We start from the raw sequence: 23,531 nt of genomic DNA, 5'->3' as shown, positions 1-23,531 counted from the left end.
AAAAAAATCACCAACTAATAAAACTTTAAGTCATATCAAGTATTTTTTTATTAATTAAAAATATTTTTAGTAATAAAAGTATTTTAAATCATTTTAAAATTTTCTTTAAATTATCTCTTCTTTCATAAATAAATTTTTGTATTTGGTGAATTTTTCCTCGAGGGTGAAGAAATAAATAAAAATCTTACATGTTAGCTTTCATTTGTTTTGATTCAAATTAAAACAAATAACATGTGTGTTCATTTTTAATGTTAAGACTTGGAAAAAATATTTTACATGTAGATCTAGAAAGTGAAAATTTCCAAATAGTGGATAATGAGTCACTTTTATTTATTATAGCTTAATGAATAAGCAAATAAATATGTAACATGATAAAAAAATAAAATATATATAGCAATATTGATGAATGAACATCTGATTTTTAATCATTTTACAATTTCTGTACAGATATTTAGAGTGGCTGTTTTAATAAAAACTAATATTATTTATAAAATTGTTTTATTTGTATAAAAATTTGGTAGCAAATTAATTGGTAAACAAATTACAAGATCGATAATACATTGTTGTATCGCCTCCTTAATTTATTGATCAAATACACACATAATGATAAAATAAAATTACGACCATTTAATACTACATTATAGAATACCATCACATTGTCAAAGGATTCAATTTCAGGAACTAAGAATCTCATATACACATATACGAATATCCAAAGTTAAATTGCAGACTGATGTTATTGCAAAATCTCATTATTATGAGGAAGAAAGAATCATTTTTAAAAGCTACAATTCACTAAAAGTAATGGACTAAACAGTCTTATTTCACAGTTTTCCGTAATTACGTATTATTATTTTGGACATTTATATAATATAATATTGATTCATTAAGGAATACATATACATTACTCTTCATAAAATTATTCACAGTAAAATGTTATTCAAAAACAGCACATTTTCTACAAATTATGAATTAACACAAACAATAAAGATTCTTGTAACAAAAAATATAAATTTGTACATACCTATCTGCATTGTATGTAACATTTGCATATTTATTTCAATTTTCAGGGGGCAATAATTAATAATTTTAATAATTATAATAACAGTAATAATTTTGTTTAAAATATTGATAAAACTCTTGTGTGGTAATAATTATTATTGATTGCTTGTATTCAGAAAATATGTATGTATAAGTATTATTCAACTGAAATAAGATGGTTCGTCAGCGAGATTACAATCTGAGATCTCCTTTTATTATCTCCTTCAATTATTCAAATTAAAAGTTTTATGTTAGTGTGGATTGAGCACAAAAATGTATTAATTACACATTTAAAAAAAAAATGGAATTCATAAAAGTATTATTCTAATTTTGTAAAACAGAAAAATTCCAGTCTGCGACATTTTTCATACATCTTCCTATGTGTTTTCGTGATTTCTTAAAGGACTTTTGACACTTGCAGACATTTCAATATAGATATGTTACTTTATTCAATTAATTGTTTACTATAAATATTAAACCCTTCAGTAACGCATCATACTTTTAGGCGTGTGAATTATTTCATCGAGCTCAAAATTGAAAAATTCCAAATAGATATGTGAATATACTACATATTCATTTCCTTCTTATATCTTTTCGAAGTTTTCTAATCTCAGGTACAATGGTAACTCTTATAATTTCCTTTGTCATAACGCTAGCGGAAAATCATCTTTTAAAGCTAACTCTCCTATTGATTGACAAAAAAAAACCCAATGCCAATAACCAACCTTGTGGTCATATTAAGCTCCATACTTGTTAAAGAACATTAATTTTTCATGTGAAAGAGAAATATTACAAATTAAGATGCGTGAAATATTAAAAGCTGATAACGCAATTATGTTTTAGAAAAGCATTATGTACTTACATGGTACTATAGTGAAAACCACAAGTGTACGCCTATAAATTAAAAATATATAGTTACAAATATTGTCAAAAATATTATGTCTCTTACATACAGCGCTTTATTGTTGAAAGCGAGATGATCACTCTCACGTTTAAATTATAATCCAGGTAAACTATGGCATATTGATCCTAGAATAACCTGTGAAAATAAATACAATTTCATGTCAACAATGTCAGGAATCCGGGAACACGAGACGGAGAGCAAATATTTATGGTCGCCGAAGACGTTCGAGGCATGTGACCTGCGTGGACCAGATTTCCCTTTCCTTCAATCCATCTCATCGTTATTCCATCCAATAAATTGTAACGAATCTACACATGTGACTTTAAATATATTTACGAACATAGTTTGTAATTTGCACGCATTATGTGAGCCACTTAAAATTTTACTTACATTTTCTAGAATAAATCTAATATAATAAATATGTTTGGTCAGTGATTTCATTACTCAAAATTAAACACCATTCAATGTATCATCATTATTGTACATACATACTTACATAACTAAATCTAAGAAACGTGTTTTTATATTCTAATTCAGTGATGTCAATTGAAGTCATTGTGTGAACTATGGTAATATTGGCACATCTCCATTGAAATATATACCACTTGCTTCTGATAAGTTTACGAAATTGATTATTCTTCACTAAAGTTGTTTTGCTTACATTTTGTATCAGATTCCTTGCGGTCAATGCAAACTTGATTAATAGTAGAAAATAAATATGGGATGTACCATTCGTCACTGCCTTCAATTGATGAGGTCTTAGAAATGGTGATTGAATCTTTTTTGGTAGTTATGTGTAATCATATTGTATGGCCCTCGGTCATCAACTCTTCAATGCGATATTAATGTTCTCAATTTGTACACATCTTGCAGTTATGTTGTCAATAGCAATGTTTGATATTACGTTTTGCGATAAATAGTCGACTTCATTTCTGCCGCCCTAAGCTGAAAAAATTGCGTTAATTTATTTTTTTGTTTTTATGCTGTCTTGATCCAAACTTGATGAAATATTTTAAATATTCTTATTTCGTATAGTAGCTGTATTTTGCATGGATGTATTTTTAAAAAATATTAAGTAATATTTTAAATTTAAAAAAGCCAAAAAGTGATATTGATTAGTAAACAAGAAATTCATTTACATTAATTTACTAAGCATATCCAGCATATGCGCAGAAATTACGTTGTTTATATCTAGGACCTGCACTTGCAACATTTATGTCTAGCAAATATAGAAGAATTTAAATTTTACTGTCCTACATATTACTGACACAATAGGAAAATATCACATCCTACGAATACCGATAAAAATATATGAAATGGATATAGAATAATTAATTGTATATTGAAAATCAATATGGACATTGTGAAGAAATGTTTTCATTTATAACTTTAAAAAAGAAATTATAAAAAAATAACTAGAAAAACGCGACATATTTGGCATTGATAATTGTGACATCAAGATTCGCGACGATGTTCTATGAAAATTTGAACGTTTTCAAACAAAGTTGAAAATCAACATGAATCAGGACGTATCAGGGACGTGGCCAATACAATGACCGTTTTTGCGAGAGTTGAAAATTACATTAAATTAAAAAATATTTTTTATGCAACTATTTATAATTAAAAAAACCCAACAATATTTCATAGACCCTTAATACTGCAAAAATGTAAAAAAAGTGATCTTTCCCTATTGTAGCAAATGTGGTCGTAATCACTAGTACACACAGCATAACGATTCTTTCATTTTACTAAATATAAATACCAAATGCCTTAGTTATTGAATATCGCAACGCACTTATTAAATATCGTGCTGTGTATTTATATAGCAACAGCTTAATAGCTTGTAATCAATGAAAACATTTAGTAAGGAGACTAAAAATTGAACACTTATGCTGGTTATGCTAAATAAGGATATCTTTAGTGAAGTTCTAACAGTGCGTAAATCAAAAATGACTACTTTACAGGAGAGCAAATTACTGCCTAAAATTAAAGTGACAACAACATTAGCAGTTTAAATTTTCAGAAGAAGTATTTCAAATCAGTTCATGGAAAGAATTAGGAAAGATTTTATGTAAAAATTATACTAAGTATTTTCATGATTTCCACACTGTTGATAAAAAATAGCTCTGACTTGATTACGACTTGTTAAAACTTCACTGACGATATGTTAAATAATATAAACATACAAATATCGGCAACTGATTCTTATAGATCTCGTTGTGCTAATTCTGAAAATCCTAGAACTAATTTTTCACAAAAATGACAATTGCGATGGCTAAGCTTAGGGTGGCACATATGAAAAGAATTATTTTTCGAGTAAGTAAGTAGAGAATAGAAGACGTGTACGACTTCTGAGTGTGTTTAAATACTTGCGGTAATTCAGATCCATGGAAAGAGTTATAGGCTAGGGCAATATCCGAGTGTAGATAAATACTAGCAATTCAGAGATCCATGAACAAGAGTTATTGGCGTATGCGACATTCGAGTGGATAAATTAGAGTCCCATAAACAGAGTTATGGGCGTGTGCGACGTCTGGGTGTGGTTGGGATTGCAGGCCTGGCGCACGCTCATCTCCCACGTGTCGAGCAGCTGCGTGAGCGAGTGGCGGCGCGGCAGCGCGGCTAGACGAGCCTGCAGGGCGGCCGCCACGCGGCGAAGGAAGGGCGTGGCCCGGTAGGCGTCGCAGGGCGCGAGGCAGGAAGGCGCGTCGCGCGGGTAGGCGCGGGGAACGCACACGCACACGGGGGGCACGCACGGCAGCCGCGCGTCCTCCAGCTGCGCCACCAGCCGGATGCTACCGCCGCCCGTTCCCACCTGAAGCCCTTCCAGAGACACCTAGGACACACATTACGGAATAATTACCATGATTACATACACGAAATTTATTGTTTATAAAAATAATATGCAAAAGCATATATATGTCGACACTTACGTATAATATTGTAATCCACAAAACGAGACTTTACAGGAGGAGAATTTAAAGATATTTCTGTCCAGTATAAATCTAAATATTCACTGATTGAAAAAATAATGGAATGCATATTTATTTTTATATCTTTTTTTATACAAGCTTACAAAAAACTTAAAATGTCAAATCAGTTTTTGTAAAAATGCTACGATACTATACTTTGGAAAAGACGTGAAATGAAATACCGTATGAATGACATACGATATTATACTTCGTAAAAGACACAAAGTAAAATATTGTATGAATGACATACAACATTATATAACCGGATTATTTGAAAACAAAAAATTGTAGGTGTATATAACCGTAAGAAACATGAAAATAATATTGTTGTTATTCTGTGTACTATAACAAATATTAGTATTAAAATCTAACGAATTTGTTTTATCAAGCATTTTGGTGTCATTCATACAAATATAGACTTTGGTTATTATACAATGAATCTGTTGTTTGAGTTTCAACTGTACGTAGTGACGATTAAGTTTCTAAGACATTTTTGTGCTCTAGTTAGCTTAATTATTTTATTTTTCACAACATATTAAACAAAATCCTATTTATAAAAAAAAATGCACACGGCAGTCATCCGTCTAGTCTGGAGAACACAATTATAACTGATACTAACGTCGCTTCCGGTAATCTCTTCCGCCCTGTGAACATTATCACAAGGGTTTACACTATAGTATTCTTCCTAAAAAATATGAAATACAAGTCTAAAAAAAACAACTAATTGCAAAATATTATTTTTCCTCTGTTGGAACTAAAGATATAATAACATATAAACAAAATACATTAAAAACTGACAATTTGTGGTTTACGACATTATACGTAGGAGGGGTGTATGTAAATACCAATAATGTTTTGAGTATGTCCAAATGTTTGTAGACAGGCTGGATTACACTTCCTAGAGAGTTATTAAGATCTAAACTAATTGCAACAGAGAGGGAAAACATTTTTGAAAAGGAATATGGAAGCCTAGACATTTACAGGGCTTACAACCTGTCATTGACTTGTTTATGTGGCCACTTAATACGCTGTGCACCCTTCATCATTCTCCCCATTTTTAAACAACCGCATTTCCTCAACTCTTTCCTCGGTTGATTTTTATGAAATAAAAGAACTGAAACCTTTATTGATGTGGATGAGATTCATTATACATATTCCCTTTTCAATTTTTTTTCCTTTTCTGTTCCAATAAATTCAGAAAAAAAATTCCGACTTCATTTGGAAAAAAACTGAATTACATAAAAGATTTCTTAAAATTCATACATACATACGTTCATCGCAAATAATTACCTTAAATCGACTATCGAGGCGAGCTATCTCCCCCTGCAGGACGTCCGGAATATCGGGAAGTGGTTCCTCCACTTTTTGCTTCTTCAGAGCAGGAGGCATATGCCTAGAAATTTAAAACACAATGAGATATCTAAACTAAAATATAAGTTTGAAAAAATATTAAATACATGCGTGTATTTCAATAACACCAACCTTATTTCCGGGCCACAAAGTGCTTCAACACATGGACCAAATGTTCTCTTTAGGGTGTGGTTAGCAACCGGAGATTGAAGGCTATTGCTGACCACTTCTAGAAGAGATTGGAATATTTGGTTTTCCTGTAAAAAGCATTTTTGTCTTAATAGGGAATATTACAGTTTAATCATAGCTGGCTGAATTGACAAACATAATATACATAGGATTCTATTTTAGATTTGATATAAATAAAACTGATTTTTTAATTTTTAATTTATAAATAGCGGATTCAACACACATTGCACAAACGTTGATTATTAAGAATTAGCCGGCCGTAAGTCAAATTTCAAGTGACGTTAAAAATACCAAAAAAATCCTATAGCCGAAGAAATGTCACAGTAACAAAAATTTACCATCCCCACTCGCGCACCTTTCACCATGCGCGTGCACGTTAGTTGAAACTTGGTCGGCTCGTGAAGTGCAAATCGTCACAAAGATACATTTTGTGATGTCCACCAAATTTTTTAAAATTATTGTAATGGATTCGAATACTTCAGGTAATAATCAATATTTTGATAACAATAATAATCAATATGTCTAGATACTTTTACATGATTTTAAACTTTATTTTATATTATTTGTAGAACTTCAAAAAAAGGTTGTTTTGTAATGATTTTTTTATTTTAATTTTCATGTTTATAAAACATTTTTTTAATTTTTTTTTAATTTTACAATACGCCCAAGGGGCATTTACAAAAAATATACAGGTAAGTACAAACATAGTGCGTAAAAATTTAAAAGATAAACATTCTCGTCGAATGCAACCCTGGTAGGTCGATGAAAAAAATATTTATGCTCCAAACTTTTTTTAAAAAGATTAGATTGAAAATTTTAATATCTACGAACACGCGCAGCGCAAAGATCTACATTTCGCTGAAAACAGCACGTAAATCGACTAAGCTGTTTAGGAGTTCAGTGACATCACACATACAAAATAATGATATATATATATAAAGATGGAACAAATGCTGAGGATTGGCAGAAAATTTACCTTGGTTGGAACCTGAAGATGGATTGGGGCAGGCTGAGTATGGAGGAACATTCCTTCACTTCTCTTGAAGTCCAACTTTTCCAGAACAACTTCACACTTAAGAAGAGTCTCCAGTGGCATTCTTTTGGAAGGGTGAGATAAAATATCCAGGAAGTTTTTCATTTTTGTTAACTTTTCCACATCTGAAATTATTTACCCAATAATAATCATATTACAATAAAAAATCATTTCCTAAACTATTTCTCGATTTGTTTAACATATACAAAATTGAGCAGAAAAAATAAAAAACAGATTACACCAACTTTGTAACTGAACCTGTCTCAAAAAAAAACCAAGGCATACTGTATGTAACAATTTCATAAATAAGCAACTAGATGTTTAAAAAAAGTGCTAGAAAAATTATCGAAGTGGATAGGAATTAAATGGATCGTTCAGCCAAACCAAATTTGATTTCCATACTCCTGGAATATTATTACATATCGCACCTTTAGGACGAAAATGACTTCAATGAACATTATCCATCTTTCTTCATTTATAAAAAATGCAACATTCGGGTGGGAATAGGACAAAACCGTTACATCGGTCTCTTTATTACTCGGAGAATTTAGATTCCGTGTCAGTACGGAAGCGGCGCAATTATTGTTGTGTTCACATTGCTGTGTGAAGAACGCAACGCAGACAAACATGTAGTGACCGAAAGCCGGTTGAGTCGATTTTATTCCGGTACAAATGGCATGGTACTTTATTTTTTAAATATTAAAACGACCAATTTAGCTTTGTGATTGTTTCGTTCCGACTTACCGATAATCTTAGTGACTTATTTAAGTTAATGTCATTTTATTATTTAAATTACCGATAATTTTAGTGACTTATTTACGTTTATGTCATTTCGTGAATAAATAAAAACATGTGTTTGGTGACCTGATCTGACCTAATAAACATTATGGCATTGTCTTATTTATCAAAGTGCTTTTGTTTGTTTTTTTTTTCAATCTAAAAATGACTCATTAAATAAATGTCTTGTTTAAACTTATAATAATTTTAACATTAGGCAACGCCTGAAAATCTTATTTTTTCAATTTCTATACTTCTTCATGGACCAGGTGGATTTATCAACAATATTTTGAGTTTGTCCAAATTTTTGAAGACAAGGACTGGGACGTTAGACGTTGCCCAAAGTTAAAGTTAATATTAACAGCTCCCCAGGGAGTTGAATCCAGTCCTTGTCTTAATATTAATACACATAGACGTACTCGGAACCCTCTAAAATTATGACACTTAACTCATGCCGAAACCCTTAGTCCTGCCCTATTTAGTCGTTCTTTAACCGGCAGCCGAGTTTTAACGTGAGCTTGGCATTTAATTCGACACCAAAATTCTTAGCTGTGTAGTGAAAGTGTGTAAAAAAAGATAAACTTAAAAAAGATGGTGTAACTTTTCATTGGTAAGTACTTAGGTACTTGTTTATGGTTGAATTCAAAAATTTTAATTAACTAATTTTTAAATAAATAATTATTTTTGCAAATGTCAAACTCTGCTCTTATCATCAACTGGGGCTAATTTGTAAATCTATGTAACCTGTTTTTGGCCAATGTTATCTTTTTTTGCTAGAAGGCTCTTATAAATGAAAAAAAAGGGGTGCATTTAATTTAGGAAAGTGATTTTCAAAAATGTACTGAATTTCAGTTAATATTATTTTAGTATTACCAAAAATCCAGTCAAAAGAAATATAGGGGTAAAAATTATAAGGAATTTAAGGAAATAATCTGATTGGGATCCATAAAAAACTAATGCAGCCCCGGTGAACGATGAAAAATTCATTTACGCTCCTTACTTTTTTTCGACTTATTACATTGAAGATTTTAAGAGCTATAAATATGCTCATGGCAAAGATCTACATTTTGCTAAAAACCTCTTTGTCGATTGTTTCGTATTTTTCGAAGTAAGCACTAAATTTTGAGAACTAGATTGAGATCCATAAAATATATATACCTGCTGTCTTCGGGCGCACGGGATACAAATACAACAATTTTGTAAACGCAAAATGTATCTATACAGAAAATTTTATTTTGATACTCTGTCTAAAAAAATAAAAAAATCGGTTCAGTTTTGAGGTGTGGAAAATCGGGACAGTGAAACGTCGATTTTGTCTATTCTAACAAAAGGTCTGACATGCAGTTGTATTTTCCGCACAGTATCGGGGAGGCATCTGCAAGACAGTGACAGGAAAACAATGTTCAAATACCTATTTATAATATTCTGTCCTCACAATTTATGTAAACCGAAACACAAAAATAATAATGTATATGTACATGTCTAATTTGGACTAAATACAATAATTGATATCAAACTTTTGTTCATTTTAAGTATATACGAGTAAGTACTCAAATCTAGCAATAGCAAAGAATTGCCGGTTTTAGCTTGTACCTTATAAAAACAAAATATTTTAAAGTGTGCCTTCATTCCACAGAGGTGACATTCATAACTTATCAAAATAACATTTAAAAAAACTTAAATGTCATACACATTCTAATTTATTTTAAATTGACAAACAGTCATCATGTCATTTAATGCGAATATCATATTAAATCTTTTGAATTAAATTAATGCAATATTTTGTTTAGTGTCACGCCAGTTAAAAGTAAGAATACAATGCAATAATTTCTTGTATTAACGGCTAGTTGCACCAAAAAAAGTTAAACTGAACAAAATTTAAAGGTGAATAATACATTGTTGAGGTTTTGTAAAAATTTACATAATTTTTTGCTTAAAAACATAAGATAAGACAAACTGTTTTGCCCATATTCATGAAAATGCCCAATTTTTTAAACTTTACTTTGGCCAGTTGCCCACTCATACAAATTGATTTTATTTTTAAGTGTCATAATTATATACAATACAATATTGAAAGTCACAAAGTTAGAACTTCAAATATGAATAGAATATTACTCACTTTCCCCATCATTTATCATCCTAGAGATCATCCTTCTGAGCGGCTCGATGTACTTGGAGAGCTGGCGCACCTTCTCCCGGTAGGCGTGCTCCTCCCCCGGGTTCCCTGGCGAGGGCACAGCACCCAGCCCCCCGACTCCCGCTCCCAGGGGGGTGTTCAGCGATGACGAAGGACTAGGGGCCATACCAAGAGACCTACATTACATTACGGATTAATCGCCAGTTGAAATGCCATACTTTTATGCTTTCTCCGCATAATATGGCATTTAAACAAGGCTGATGCGCTGGAAGCATTTAGAGATTCCGTTGAAATTTCTCAATAATTTCGGTAGCTACTGTAGAATTGTTTTTTTGTTATTTAGTTGCAGAGAATAGCGACACTTGCAACAATATCCATTATTCAGACGCAATTAATGTGTTAATGACCTTAATGGTGGCGTCCGTCTACTCCCAACTGAAGGAATGGCTCAATCGAATGTTAATTAAATGTTAAATAAAAAAAATGCTCTTCTTGATGCTTAGCAATCGCGATGGGAATCCTCCCCTTCAGGGAGGGTAACCTTTCTTTTTTCCTTCAATCTGTCAGCGCTTAAAATCTTCTTGGGTTATCCTTGATCACTGGACTACGCAGTTTTTATCGGGTCATGGTAAATTTAATAAAAAATATTTGTTTTCAATATTGTTCATTCCCCTTTGTGTTGCTGCGGATATCCTAATCAGTCTTCTTAACACATCCTGTGGTCTTGTCCGTTTCCCTCTCTCTATGATAACCAAATGGAGCTTCTCACTACTATCCGTGGCCCTGCTATAGGTCCTGTCTGATATATAGATCTGGTGGCTTCCAAAAATAATTTTAAGGCTTTTAAAAAGTTTTGTAATCATTTTGGCGAATTGATCATGTCCAATCAATTTAACACCAGTCAGTGAAGAATTCACTTCCCTCTTTTCTCAATCCAATGAAGTGCATATTATGTGCTTCTGGAGTACTTTCTTTCAGCACAAAGATGCTAAGGCTACCAGGTTACAGAGAACTCCTTCGGGCAGCTTTTCTCGTTTGGCATCGAGCAAATTTTTAGTGTATGTGGGCACCGCCTAGGAGACTTATGTCCTCGGATGCGGTATGTGGTGGGTATGTGGTGGGCAAGCTGTTAATGACCTTAAACATTAGTATAAGTGATAAATAGAAGTATCGAATAATTATTCGCTTATGACCAGACATAAATTGTAAACTGTTAATAATGATAATAAATTATCAGTTAGGTTAGGTGGTTTTTTAATAATGTCAAAGCGTAACTAATTCTTATGTCCTTTTTCCTTGCACTTCGCAAACTCTGATCCTTTTTCTCCTTACAGCTATTTTTAAAGGATGCCGTAAAGAAAATCAATATTGGTGATTTGTCAGCTCACGCGGAAACACTTTGAATCCAATCGATACACATGCATAACTGCTGCTAATCGATTTGCATAAAACACATCGCAAATATATATTTTTTTTTAAATACATCGCTTCCGCATGTATGTACCGTATTAGTTCGGATGTAAGCTCGAAATATTTTTATTAAAAAACACATTTTGCGTTATAATCGGAGTTTAGGCCGTGTCCAGATGTACCAACGTTCAAACTACCCACGCACACAGCCAAGACAACAGCTATCGACTCTTAGGACTGACCCCACAAGGAAAAGAAGAACAAACCTTTAATTCCAGTCTTAGGGGAATGGATTTATGACTGCCTGGCAGAAGACTAGTGACTATTTCGGCATCTCTATGTTGGAATTCCCTAAGAGCAGAGTTTTAATTCTGCACTAAGTGAATGCTACCATTTTAATGTTTTTTCTTGAATGTAATAATATTATTTTTATGTAGTTTGAAATTTATAACCTAAATGAGAACATTCAAAATGAAGTTTACCTTTGGTGCTGCTGCATGTGTTGCTGGGAGTGTTGAGAAGGGTAGTGGGGTGACGGGGAGGGGGCGAGGGCGGGGCTGGCCACACCTCCTGTGCCTCCCACCCCCATACCCCCACTGCCCACTGACATGGGAGACGCCATCGGTCCGCCCATTACACCTGAGGAAAACATTTACATAATTACTATGGATAGTGCTTTGTTGGAAGCATGTTTTCAAGAGACGGAAGAGTAGAAAAAGATGTAGAAAAGAGAGTGAATGCGGGCAACAAAATGAACAGCACACTAAGAACAGTAATTTCTAATAAAAATATGTCAATCGAAGCTGAACTGGCAGTGCACAACGGAGTTTTAGTCCCAACACTTATGCATGGAAGTGAAACATGGAACTGGCAGAGGAAGGATGAAAGCCGACTGAATGCGGTTAAAATTTATTTATGTATTAACGGACATTGTCCATGTATACAATTTAAAGGGTTTAAATATTACAATAAAAGAATAGTTTAACACATTAAAAAAAGAAAAGAAGCATTGACAAACATAAAGGACATCAAGACAAGATCTGGACTATTTATTTAGTGCTCGTTTAAATTGTTGTAAACTTAAACCAAAAAAAGTCCAGATCTTGTCTTGAGTTAACAATACGACAAAGACGGGTCATTGGAGAATTAAGGCCATAGTTTGTTCTATGCTGATTGATGAACAGTAAATGCGATCTCTTCGACGAATGCGTGAGAAATCAATGTATGATAGGGTTACGAATGATGAAATCAGGCAAGAGTGTAAATCTGAGTCGAGTATAATTGATAAGATTAAGAAAGGATCTGTGAGATAGTTTGGTCAAGTAGAACGAATGGACGACGAAAGAATGGTAAAACAAGTATATATGGCAAAAATGAACGGTAACCTGATACGGGGGCGACTAAGGAAGACGTGGCATTATCAAATCTTTCACAACTCTCTTATCATTGGTTGGTTCACATGAACTAGTGACATTGTTCAAAGCAGTTCATTTATTTGTTAAAATATTTTTTAATTATTTTCTTCATACATTTTCAAGAAACTTTGCAGTGCAATCAAATGCTCTAATTTTTACCACTTGTAAGATTTTTTTTTATAAAATTTTCCATAAGGCTGAATTTCCTCATTATTAAATGTATTATTATATGTAAAAAGAAACCAGATTTAAAAAAATTGCATTCCACTGAAAAATGTCTAGACTTAGCGGGTAACTAAAATTTGAACATGTAACTTTAATTATAAAAATGAAAATAATAAAAAAAATAAAAATTATAAGAATGTAATAATAATAAAATTGTAAAAATTTAAAAGGTGCTACACAAAAATGTTCACAAACATAATGAATCAAATTAATTTCTTCTAAATAAATGTGATAATTTGTTCTATATACATATACACAAAAACGTCTGGGGGCCGTTCTTGTGGTGTGCTGTAGTAAATTTATTTAGCTACATAATTACAATAAAAAAATAAGCTTCATTTTAGATTAGCAATTAAAAAGATCTGAGATATTCTAAAAAACAAATAAATCTTACCCATAGATGCTGGGCTGGGTCCTCCCATCGGAGCGGGGCTCGGCTGGGCCGACGGAGATGGAGACTGCCTCAAGAAGTGCGACGGAGCCCCCGCTCTAGGACCTTGCCCCATCCCCGGGCCACCTTGTCCCATGCCTGGACCACCTTGCCCCATCCCGGGGCCCCCCTGGCCCATCCCCGGCCCGCCCTGCCCCATCCCCGGCCCGCCTTGCCCCATCCCGACTTGTCCCATCCCGGGCCCGCCGGACCCTAGCATGCCGCCGAGACCATCTTTCCTCTGCTGCTGCATGTGTTGTTGCATCATACCCATTTGATTACTAGTCATGGCACCTAAAAACAAAAAAGATTTATGTATCTATGGCATAATAATAAATGTAAAACCTTAAGATGACAGCCTGTGACGTAATTTGTTTAAATTTATGTATATTATCATTATAATAAATTGTTATTTTTTATTTAATAAAATGGATTTTAGGACGTATTTTTAACTAGCGTTTATTTCCCATACTAATTAAAAAACACCACTTGAAACCTGACACATATGTTCGAAATATACAAAGCAACAACTTCTAAACTAGAAGGCGAAAAATAAGGAACAAAATTTAATGATTATCTAAAAATAAAATATTTTTACAGCAGATTTAATTCAGATTTCAGAATTTTTTTTTTTAATTGCAGTGTTGAAGACACGATTTATAAAAGATCCTTCCGAAGTTTCAGAAACCAACTTATATTTCAAAAGGAACATGGTCATCATAATTCATGAAAGCAAAAAAAGAAAAATAAAACTACAGTGCGATGAAATTATAAATCGAACAGAAGGTTTGTTTTTCTTTAGTTTGTTCAGATAAAAAATATAAGTACCTATTTAATATTACAAGAGAAATATCAATTCTTGTGCACATAATGGGGAGTGAAGTCTTACAATAATTAGTTTATTTTCAAATAAAATATATAAGTGTGCCTTGTATATTAAGAGGTCTCGGGTTCGATTCCCGACATGTTTGATGTGAAATGTTTATTTAAAAGGGTGTTTTCAGACTAGAATATTTTCTAGTCCCTGGATTGGTACCTGAAGTGTAAGACTGATCATCTTACCTTCATGAAACATAAATGATTAAGATACACTGCGATTGGTGTACCAATGCAGAGCCCTATGCACCATTAGGTACGGAAAGGGAATGATGATGATGATGATGAGTGTGCTTACTTACACAAACGAAATTTGTATATTTACTTGGTTCACCGACAGACAATATCACATTAACATAGGCTTATTAAATATTCTAACGCACTGTACAGTAGTTAACGAGGAAGTTCAGCGCTATGGGATATTGTATATAAAAAAAAGATTTTTACACGTGGTAAAAATTTCGCATTTAAGCATGCAGAAAAGTTTTTTTTAAATGTGTTACTAAATGTAAATGCAAGCTCCTTAGCAACATCACAGGTTTGAGTGAACACATGCCATGTTGAGTGGCAACCGGCAACAGATTTCCTAAAACTTCCTAACAACAACAACAAACTTTAATTTAATTAAATTCTAAGTTTAGTCTGTAAAAAAAAAAAAAAATTATAAAAAAATGGGGAAACCAAACAATTTAAAACAGTGTCAAAAAAAGTGTTGGTTTATTATTTTTTATATATTTCGTTTTCAAAAAAGACTTGATTTACTTGTATTTAATTTTTTTTAAACTTTTATTTTATTGATATTTTTAAGATTTTTTTAAAAATATTTTATGTAAACATTTATTATATTGTGTTACAAAAATGTTTAAAGAGAGAAATCCCTGCAAAAAAACTGCTTTTGCAGTTTGGCGGGAATTAAAAAAAAAAAAATTGTTTAGAATTTAAAAAAGATAAAAAATAAATAAAATAAAAAAAAAATTTAAAAAACCATCACGCCGTTTCCCCATAGGGGTAGGCAGAGGATAGAATGCCATATCACTTTGTCTTTGAATACAATACAGACCTCGCTTCCTCTACATTCATACATCTTCATGCACGCACGCCGATAATTCCTACTCGCGCCATGTCCATCTTCAAGTATTTGATGGACTTGATCGTGCCATGTTGTTCTCGGTCTTCCTCGTTTTCTTTCGCATCGTAGATCCTTTTAGCCGTTCTTTATCTCATGACACCTAATATAATACACCACAAGTACTTACCCATCTGGCCAACCATGTTGGGGTTCATTTGGTTTTGCAGTTGCGGATTCATTCCACCAGGACCCATCTGATTGGAGTTTTGCATACCTCCCATGGGGTTGTTCATCTGGCCCCCCATCTGTCCTCCCATCTGGCCCCCCATCTGACCCCCCATCTGGCCCCCCATTTGTCCGACCATCTGACCCCCCATTTGCCCCCCCATCTGTCCGCCCATCTGTCCACCTCCCATCCCCATCCCTGGACCCATTTTGTTCTGCAGCTGCTGCATATTTAGCTGCGGGCGCTGGTTCAGAGTCTGTAGCAGATTCGTTGCCGTAATGGGAGAGTTTTGCTGCGGGCCCTGCTGACCCATAGGCCCTTGTTGACCCATCGGGCCTTGTTGACCCATAGTCACTTGTTGACCCATAGGGCCTTGCTGGACCATCGGGCCCTGTTGACCCATTTGACCTTGCTGACCCATCGGGCCTTGTTGACCCATTTGACCTTGCTGACCCATTGGACCTTGTCCCATGGGCCCTTGCTGACCCATTTGGCCTTGCTGACCCATCGGACCTTGTTGTCCCATTTGATTTTGCATTCCCCCCATTTGGTTTCCGGGTGGGTTGCCCTAAAAAATAAAAATAATTTATAAATAAGAACAGTCATGCTTTGCGAGAGAGACTTCTAGGAATTCTACAGAGTTGGCTACATTGGTAGAACAAAATGTTTGTTATCTTGTTATTCCTCCAAAATCCGAACAATACCTCAACAACTGTTGGTAATGAATATTGTATTGCAGTAAAATATATAAGAATAACGAGGGGTATAACGCGATCGCTTTCCCAGGGCTAGGGTGAAGACCTCAACGAAAGTGATGGCGAATATGAAGTGCATCAGTACGGCAGAACAGGCGGAAGGGGCACAAATCTTCTCTCAAGCCACCCGGACATACTTCGGGCTATGGGCTGTTGGGAGACAGCTGCGTCGGGCAGGACGTCGTTTCGAGGAACAATAGTCAACGGTGACATTCTAAGCCCCAGTCAGCAAGAGGGGTTACTGTCTCAGCGTCAGGTGGCAATTTTTATTTATTTATTTTTTTACATTTTTTTTTTTGCACCACCGTGTGAGAGTCAAGTGTCTTAACCACTACACCGCTTTTAAGAAATGCCAGAAACATTACTTTATTATATCCTTAGAACCCTAACCTCCCTTTATTTAAAATAATGATTTTTTATTCATTTTTTCCTAGTTCCTCTTCCCGTCTCCTTCCAAACTCATTAATTGATTCCACATTCCTCATCCTTTTTTTTATTATTATTATTTTTATTTTTGCACCACAACAGGCCAGGAGGCCCAATTACAGTGGTGAATTACATTACAGAACAACCAGGCTTGAGAAAAATCACATTTTAATTTTTGTGTTCTCACCGGGAATCGAACCCGGAACCTTCCGTGCGTCAAGCGTCTTGACCACTACACCACGGAGGCCGCCATATATTATACTAACCTTGTGTCAATTGCACTTTTTACTGGTTCTACAGACAGCAGTCGAGCATACACAATGTAGCCTGATATAATATTAATAAATTGATTTGATTATCTAGTGATTTGGACCATATCACAGTCATTAATGATATTTTTGACAAATTACAACAAGGCTGGAGAACAGTCAAGCGCCTTAACCACTACACCACGGAGGCCGGCAACCGCCCATAAAAAACCTATCCAAACAACAAATCTCCTAGTCCAACGTGTAGACTGAAGACTTGGAGGACTGACCCCGAGTAAATGGGACATACGGCCAAGGAGATTATAATATATGTGAGACAACAAATATTTTCAATATAAACAGGATACTATGCTCAAACAAAACGAAAGTTGATGATGATTTCAAGAGTTGAAGAGTAAATTTTATAATTGGTCTGACTGAGAAAGCTAAACAACAATAAACAATTAGTTTGTTTGAGGTAATGTAAAAAAAAAATGTTTGATTTAATCAAATACAATTTACATATCTGTATGCGAGAGGTAAACTACAATATCTCCAAAAACACAACTTTTCAGGAGACAAATTTATTAGTAATTTTTTCAATGAGAGGCTTTAAAATAAATTTGTTTTCAATTATATATTAATTGTTATGTGTTCTTAATGCAATAAAATTTTCTTTCTAGTTTTTAGACATTTTTAATGCTCAAAATGGAGATACATTTGCTAGCTGGAGATATATACATTCTTTATGCAAAGTTCTAACTTTGCATAAAGAAATCTGGATACACCATTGATTCATACCTGCATTTGCCCCTGTGGAGCCATCATTTGACTATTTTTGCTGCCTTGGCTAGCAAGGTTCTGCAGGGCGTTGATGGGATCGGTGGCCATTCCCTGGCCGGGCGCCGCACCCCCCTGGGGGCCTCCCGCCGCCTGCCCTTGCCCCCCCGCCCCTGCTCCAGCCTGGTTACTCCCGGGAAGCCCTTGCCCCGTGCCTGGACCGCCTCCCATTCCCTTTTTAGTATCTAGAAGTGTGATAAAAATTAATCACCACAATCATAACTGATGAATTACGTAGGAGAGCTATTCAAAGATTTTGGCATTCTTAGAAAACCTGTTGTGAAAATACCATGGGACATAACCTCCTAGTCCTGATCTTAATCTTAATGTACAGAAAGGCATAAAATAAGGAAGTTGATGTCCAAAGATAGAGTGGTATGTTATTATTTCGTTCCTACCTACTGATGAGGAGCAAAGATGTAATGATTAGATAATTATTTATGATTGTTTTTTTTTATTTATATATTATTTTATATTGAAATTTTTTTTTCTCCTGATATGCATATTTTTCACCCACGAAAAAAAAACAAATTCCGATTTTTTAACAGTGATCAAAGCATTTTTATAACATACCTATATCGTCAATGATACTAAGGGACTAAGAGCTGTTAGTTTTAAATTATTGCTATTTTTACACTAAATAATTATAGTTTTTCTGATACTCCAGCGGTATTTTTGGTTAATTAAAATCGTAAGTAATATATTAACAGAACACTTTTTAGGTTCCCCTGACAAAAACTTCAATTTATAGTTAAGCAGTATTGCAGTATCACTGACGAAATGTATTTTAGAAATCAAAAGTTCAGAAAAATATAACCATTAAAAATCTTCTTTGTCACCAACAAATATTAAACCAAAGAGAAAAGAATATATTAAAAAGACTCGAGATATATCCAATCATACCACTTTTTTCATCCATGATAAAAATATCCAGGAAACTAACTAATGAAGTTTGAAAAAACACTTAAATTCATTAAACTAAATCGTTCCTAGCTAATAATAACACAGATGTAGGTATTTTGACGAATTGTTGCAAAAATTAACAATTTACTAACAGAATTAACACCTTGGATACTTCTTGCATACACGATTGCCAATCCACAAGTGATTTGAAAATTAAATCCTAAAAATATTAATTACAAGCTGACATCTGTGCCCCAAATATAAACATAACTTAGTAAGAAGTGTGGACACCATAAACAATATTATATTTACATCAATTGTATCAAATACATTTTCCACTTCGTGGTATGAGATATATCACTTATTTATTTATAAATTTAATGAACTAAAAACTATTAAATCTAAAATATCAATAAATAAATAAATCAATAAGTAAATTTAAAGAAATTTTTTGAACCCGTGTATCAACTGCCATTTTAATTAGTATTAATTTATTATTATTTTCTGTTTTTATTTTTATATCCCATAAGTTTTTTTTTTTGTTTCATGTACTTCGTATATTCAAAATGATATAAATTCTAATAAATAAATAACAGTGTAAGTCACTTTCAAAGCACAAGAGCTAGTCTCTTTTTTTTGGAGAGTTACAGTTATAACATTTACTAGATTTACGATTTGTATTAGAATTAAAAAAAAACATTACCATTTATGAAAATATATTGATTAATAAATTATTTTTTTTAATTAACCATTAGCTTTTGAATTATACGTCAACTGATTTCAAGGTAATTTCCTCGTCATCGGGACTTGAACTAAATTATAATTACTCGCATTGCTATTTACATTATTTTATGAACATAAACGGCAAATCAGCCTTTTACAAAAATTTATAATATTAACATATTTGGCATAATATTTTTTTTTAAAACATAAATTTCCGTCTACCCAAGATTTATAAAAAAAAATGAAACCTAAAAATTATACAAGATAAAATATAAAATAAAAAATATATATTTTAAGAAAGAAACAAGAATGAAAGAAGGGAAGAGAAAGGGGATAATATGAATCGGGGATATTTTTAAAAGAGGACTCAAAGTTAAATTTAATTGATTATTTATTTTATGGGGGTTTTTGATTAATGGCTTAACTTATTTTTAATCTTTCTAGATTGTCTAATTTTTATGAACACCCGTTTTTTTTTTCTATTACATGTTACATCATCATATTTCAATGCCACTGAATAAAAATATTATGTCGGCCTCGTGGTGTAATGGTCAGCGTGTTTGCCTACCATGCAAGAGGTCTCGGATTCGATACCTGACATGGTTGATATGAAATATTAATGAAAGGGTGTTTTTACACTAGAATATTTCATAGTCCCTGCATTGGTACCTGAAACGTAAGACTGATCACCTTCCCTTCATGTAACAACAATGATCAAGATACGCTGCGATTGGTGTACCAATGCAGTGCCCTATGCACCATTAGGTGCGGAAAGGGAATGACAATGAAAGATCTTAATCATTACATTCATTATAATTACTTGCATATATTGAAATATTATCTATTTTTGAGTATGGCATGTGTGCTTATATAATATTTCTTTACTGTTTTCCTCCTAAACCAATTTTACTTCACTCAGAACCATAAGTGAGATGTTTTATATTTTATTAATACCAGTTATTCAAATTATTTTAATGTCAATCCCAACTAGGAGAAAAGGCGATCTTATAACAGCAGAATCAATACACCATTTGATTTAAACATCGGCGGACTTCAAAAATATTAATACCATCAAAACTCTTTATTGCTCACTAGTTCGACCCCATCTAGAATACGCTTCTCCTATTTGGTCTCCGTTCTACAGGACTCATATTGACCATATCGAGTCCGTCCAACACCGTTTTCTAGGAAAAGTGGCATGGTTGCTCGGATTACAAAGGGGTAATTATTCCTATTTTGAAATAGAGCAATCTCTTAATCTGTCTTCATTGGAGAGACATAGAACTGAGATGGACCTTAATGCATTTTCAAAATACTTAATGCTTTAAGTGATGTCCCATCTCTGATGCAATCAATTTCTTTTCATGTTCCCAACCGTGTCACCAGAAGTCAAAATCTGCTATTTATAAAATCTTCTAAGAGCAACTTTGGTTTTTATGCCCCAATGTCCAGAATGTGTAGATTAGTCAATTCATCACACGACTTGGAATTCTTTGGTGGGATGAAGTTGGCATGGTTTAGCCCGAAGTCTTAGGTCTTTCGTTTTTATGAATATAGTGTATACAATTATTGTTTTGCCCTTGTTTGTCTTTGCTAAATAGTTGTATGTTCTTTTTGTTCAGTTTCTTGCATTTATGTTTCTTCGTGTAACTGTAGCAATTGGCTTAGGCCGTATATATAATAAATTGGATCGACCTTATTTGGTCAGGCTGACAATTGCCCTGATTAAATTATATTGAGGTCACAACAGAACACGATTCCAACACTATTCGGCGCCGATGCAGGATTGATTTTGATGATATCTAGCGACCTGTTCTGGTGCAAAAACAAATGCATATTATTCCGAAATTAGACATTTTTACTCCAAAGGACTTGTTGTTTTAATCCCACCATATTTTTTAGGTTCATTAACCGTCTCTACATTCAAATTTAATAGCGAGTTTCAGGGGGTTTATGTTTATTATATTTATAAGAGTGTTGCACTAATGGAGCTAGTGTACTCGTCGATCACAGGCAACTGGCCAGCGAGCATGACTGTAAAGGTGATGTGCGTACATTTTGACCACCAAAAACTGAGCAGTCCAAAATTTAAATACCATTTATTATCAACATTAAGGCAAATCTCACTCCATCAACTACGTACATCAGTAAAAAAAAAAGAATTCAAAAGATCTTTCAAAACATACTTTAGGAACATGTCAGTTGTAACTTACTTATGTCTCTGACATGTAGAATTAATCTGGCCACCATGCTCAAATATTCTTCCTTGGATTTGGCCTTTTGAAAAACATGATTTTCCATTTCCATGCTATTACGGGAAGTCGGCACACCAGAACGCAGTATAGATTCATCTCTGAAAAGCGGGAAAATATTAACCTCTTGAACATTAGCACCGTAAGTAGATACAAAAGTAAACAACAATGTTTACTTTTAAAAAATATACAAGCATACATTTTTGTTACCACATTCTGCCTGAATGCAGCTGAACGCCACGATCCGTCGTCCGCAGCGATGTTGAATTTCGCGAAATCGCCCATTTCTCGTGCCTATTTATACTTCGCAGATAACTTATATGCCCGTTTTAGGTCAAACGGACATTGAATGATAAGATTATAGAATAAAAGTGACCGGTTATAAACCGTTCGAAATTCGGTAACAATCGACAGCTTAAAACTTTCGTCTCGATAAGCAAGACGGAGAAAACCGCGAAACAAACAAGAAAACACGCACCAAGTATGCGCCGAGCGTTTTGCTTTGCGTTCTGTCAAATTGAAAATTGAAGATTCAAGGCATTATTTTTCTATGATTCATAAAATTCATAAACAATAAACATCCCCCGACATTCATAAACAAGCGTTATTCCTTTTTTTATTGAACTTCTACAAAAAGATAATAATGTCGGCCGAAATACAAGTTTACAAATTAAAATATAAAATTATAATACACACATATTTAAAACAACAATACTTCAAAATAAAATAACAATAAAACATTCATACATGTATAACTTAAAATATAATATCATAACCATAATTACAAAAATGCAAATTACTACCAAAACTTTTGTTTGCATTGCTTTTCTTTTATCTTTATTTTTTCAATAAATCAGGTTTAAAATAAAAATAAAGTAACGAATTTCGTATTTAATTTATTTAAAAAAAAGCACCATAACAGGCCAGGAAGCCTAATTACAGTAGAGCTTAAGAAGAATCACATTTAGTTTTTGTGTCCTCACTGGGAATCGAACCCGGAACGTTCTGCGTATGAGTCACGGAGGCTGCCAATTAATTTATTAAATGTCACAAAACAATTTGATACAAGCTATACATACCTGTCTAAAACATTCATCCATGAAAACCTTTTTTCCCCGTAAAATAAGCAGGTATTTTCATTATTCACCGTAAAATCGATCTTTGTTTGTATTAGGAATAAATATTTTAAATACGGCGATATTTTAAAATATTTCAAAACGAATTTATATATAACCTTCCAGTACATTATTTTCTTTTCTAATCTAAGGTTTCTCAGTAATAATGCATTTTAATAATAATGATAACCTTTTAGTTCATGCTAGCCAATTTT

General features: G+C 33.4%; 1 protein-coding gene across 3 annotated transcripts; it reads right to left on the bottom strand.

Moving 5' to 3' along the window:
- Positions 1 to 501: 501 nt before the first annotated feature.
- On the bottom strand, positions 502 to 22,715 carry LOC148280042 (mediator of RNA polymerase II transcription subunit 15-like). 3 transcript variants are annotated; one of them, XM_088229006.1, is made up of 11 exons: positions 22,401 to 22,715; positions 22,163 to 22,302; positions 18,285 to 18,508; positions 16,016 to 16,622; positions 13,848 to 14,177; positions 12,296 to 12,452; positions 10,386 to 10,558; positions 7,433 to 7,614; positions 6,400 to 6,524; positions 6,208 to 6,310; positions 502 to 4,781 (listed from the first exon to the last, which is right to left on the bottom strand). In XM_088229006.1, the coding sequence occupies exons 1-11, from the start codon at positions 22,484 to 22,486 to the stop codon at positions 4,440 to 4,442; spliced, it is 2,469 nt and encodes an 822-aa protein (XP_088085132.1). In that variant the 5' UTR covers positions 22,487 to 22,715; the 3' UTR covers positions 502 to 4,439. The 3 variants fall into 3 exon arrangements, with proteins under 3 accessions (XP_088085132.1, XP_088085130.1, XP_088085133.1); XM_088229004.1 differs by having other exon boundaries at positions 10,386 to 10,579; positions 22,401 to 22,702; XM_088229007.1 differs by lacking the exons at positions 502 to 4,781; positions 6,208 to 6,310; positions 6,400 to 6,524; positions 7,433 to 7,614; positions 10,386 to 10,558 and adding an exon at positions 10,595 to 11,540 and having other exon boundaries at positions 22,401 to 22,702.
- Between the last annotated feature and the right edge of the window lie 816 nt (positions 22,716 to 23,531).

Source organism: Micrasema longulum, unplaced genomic scaffold (genome assembly GCF_059751315.1).
Source record: "Micrasema longulum isolate JH-2025_06_02 unplaced genomic scaffold, ASM5975131v1 h1tg000627l, whole genome shotgun sequence".
NCBI classification, from domain to species: Eukaryota; Metazoa; Arthropoda; class Insecta; order Trichoptera; family Brachycentridae; genus Micrasema; species Micrasema longulum.
This window is presented reverse-complemented; position numbering and strand designations above follow the sequence as displayed.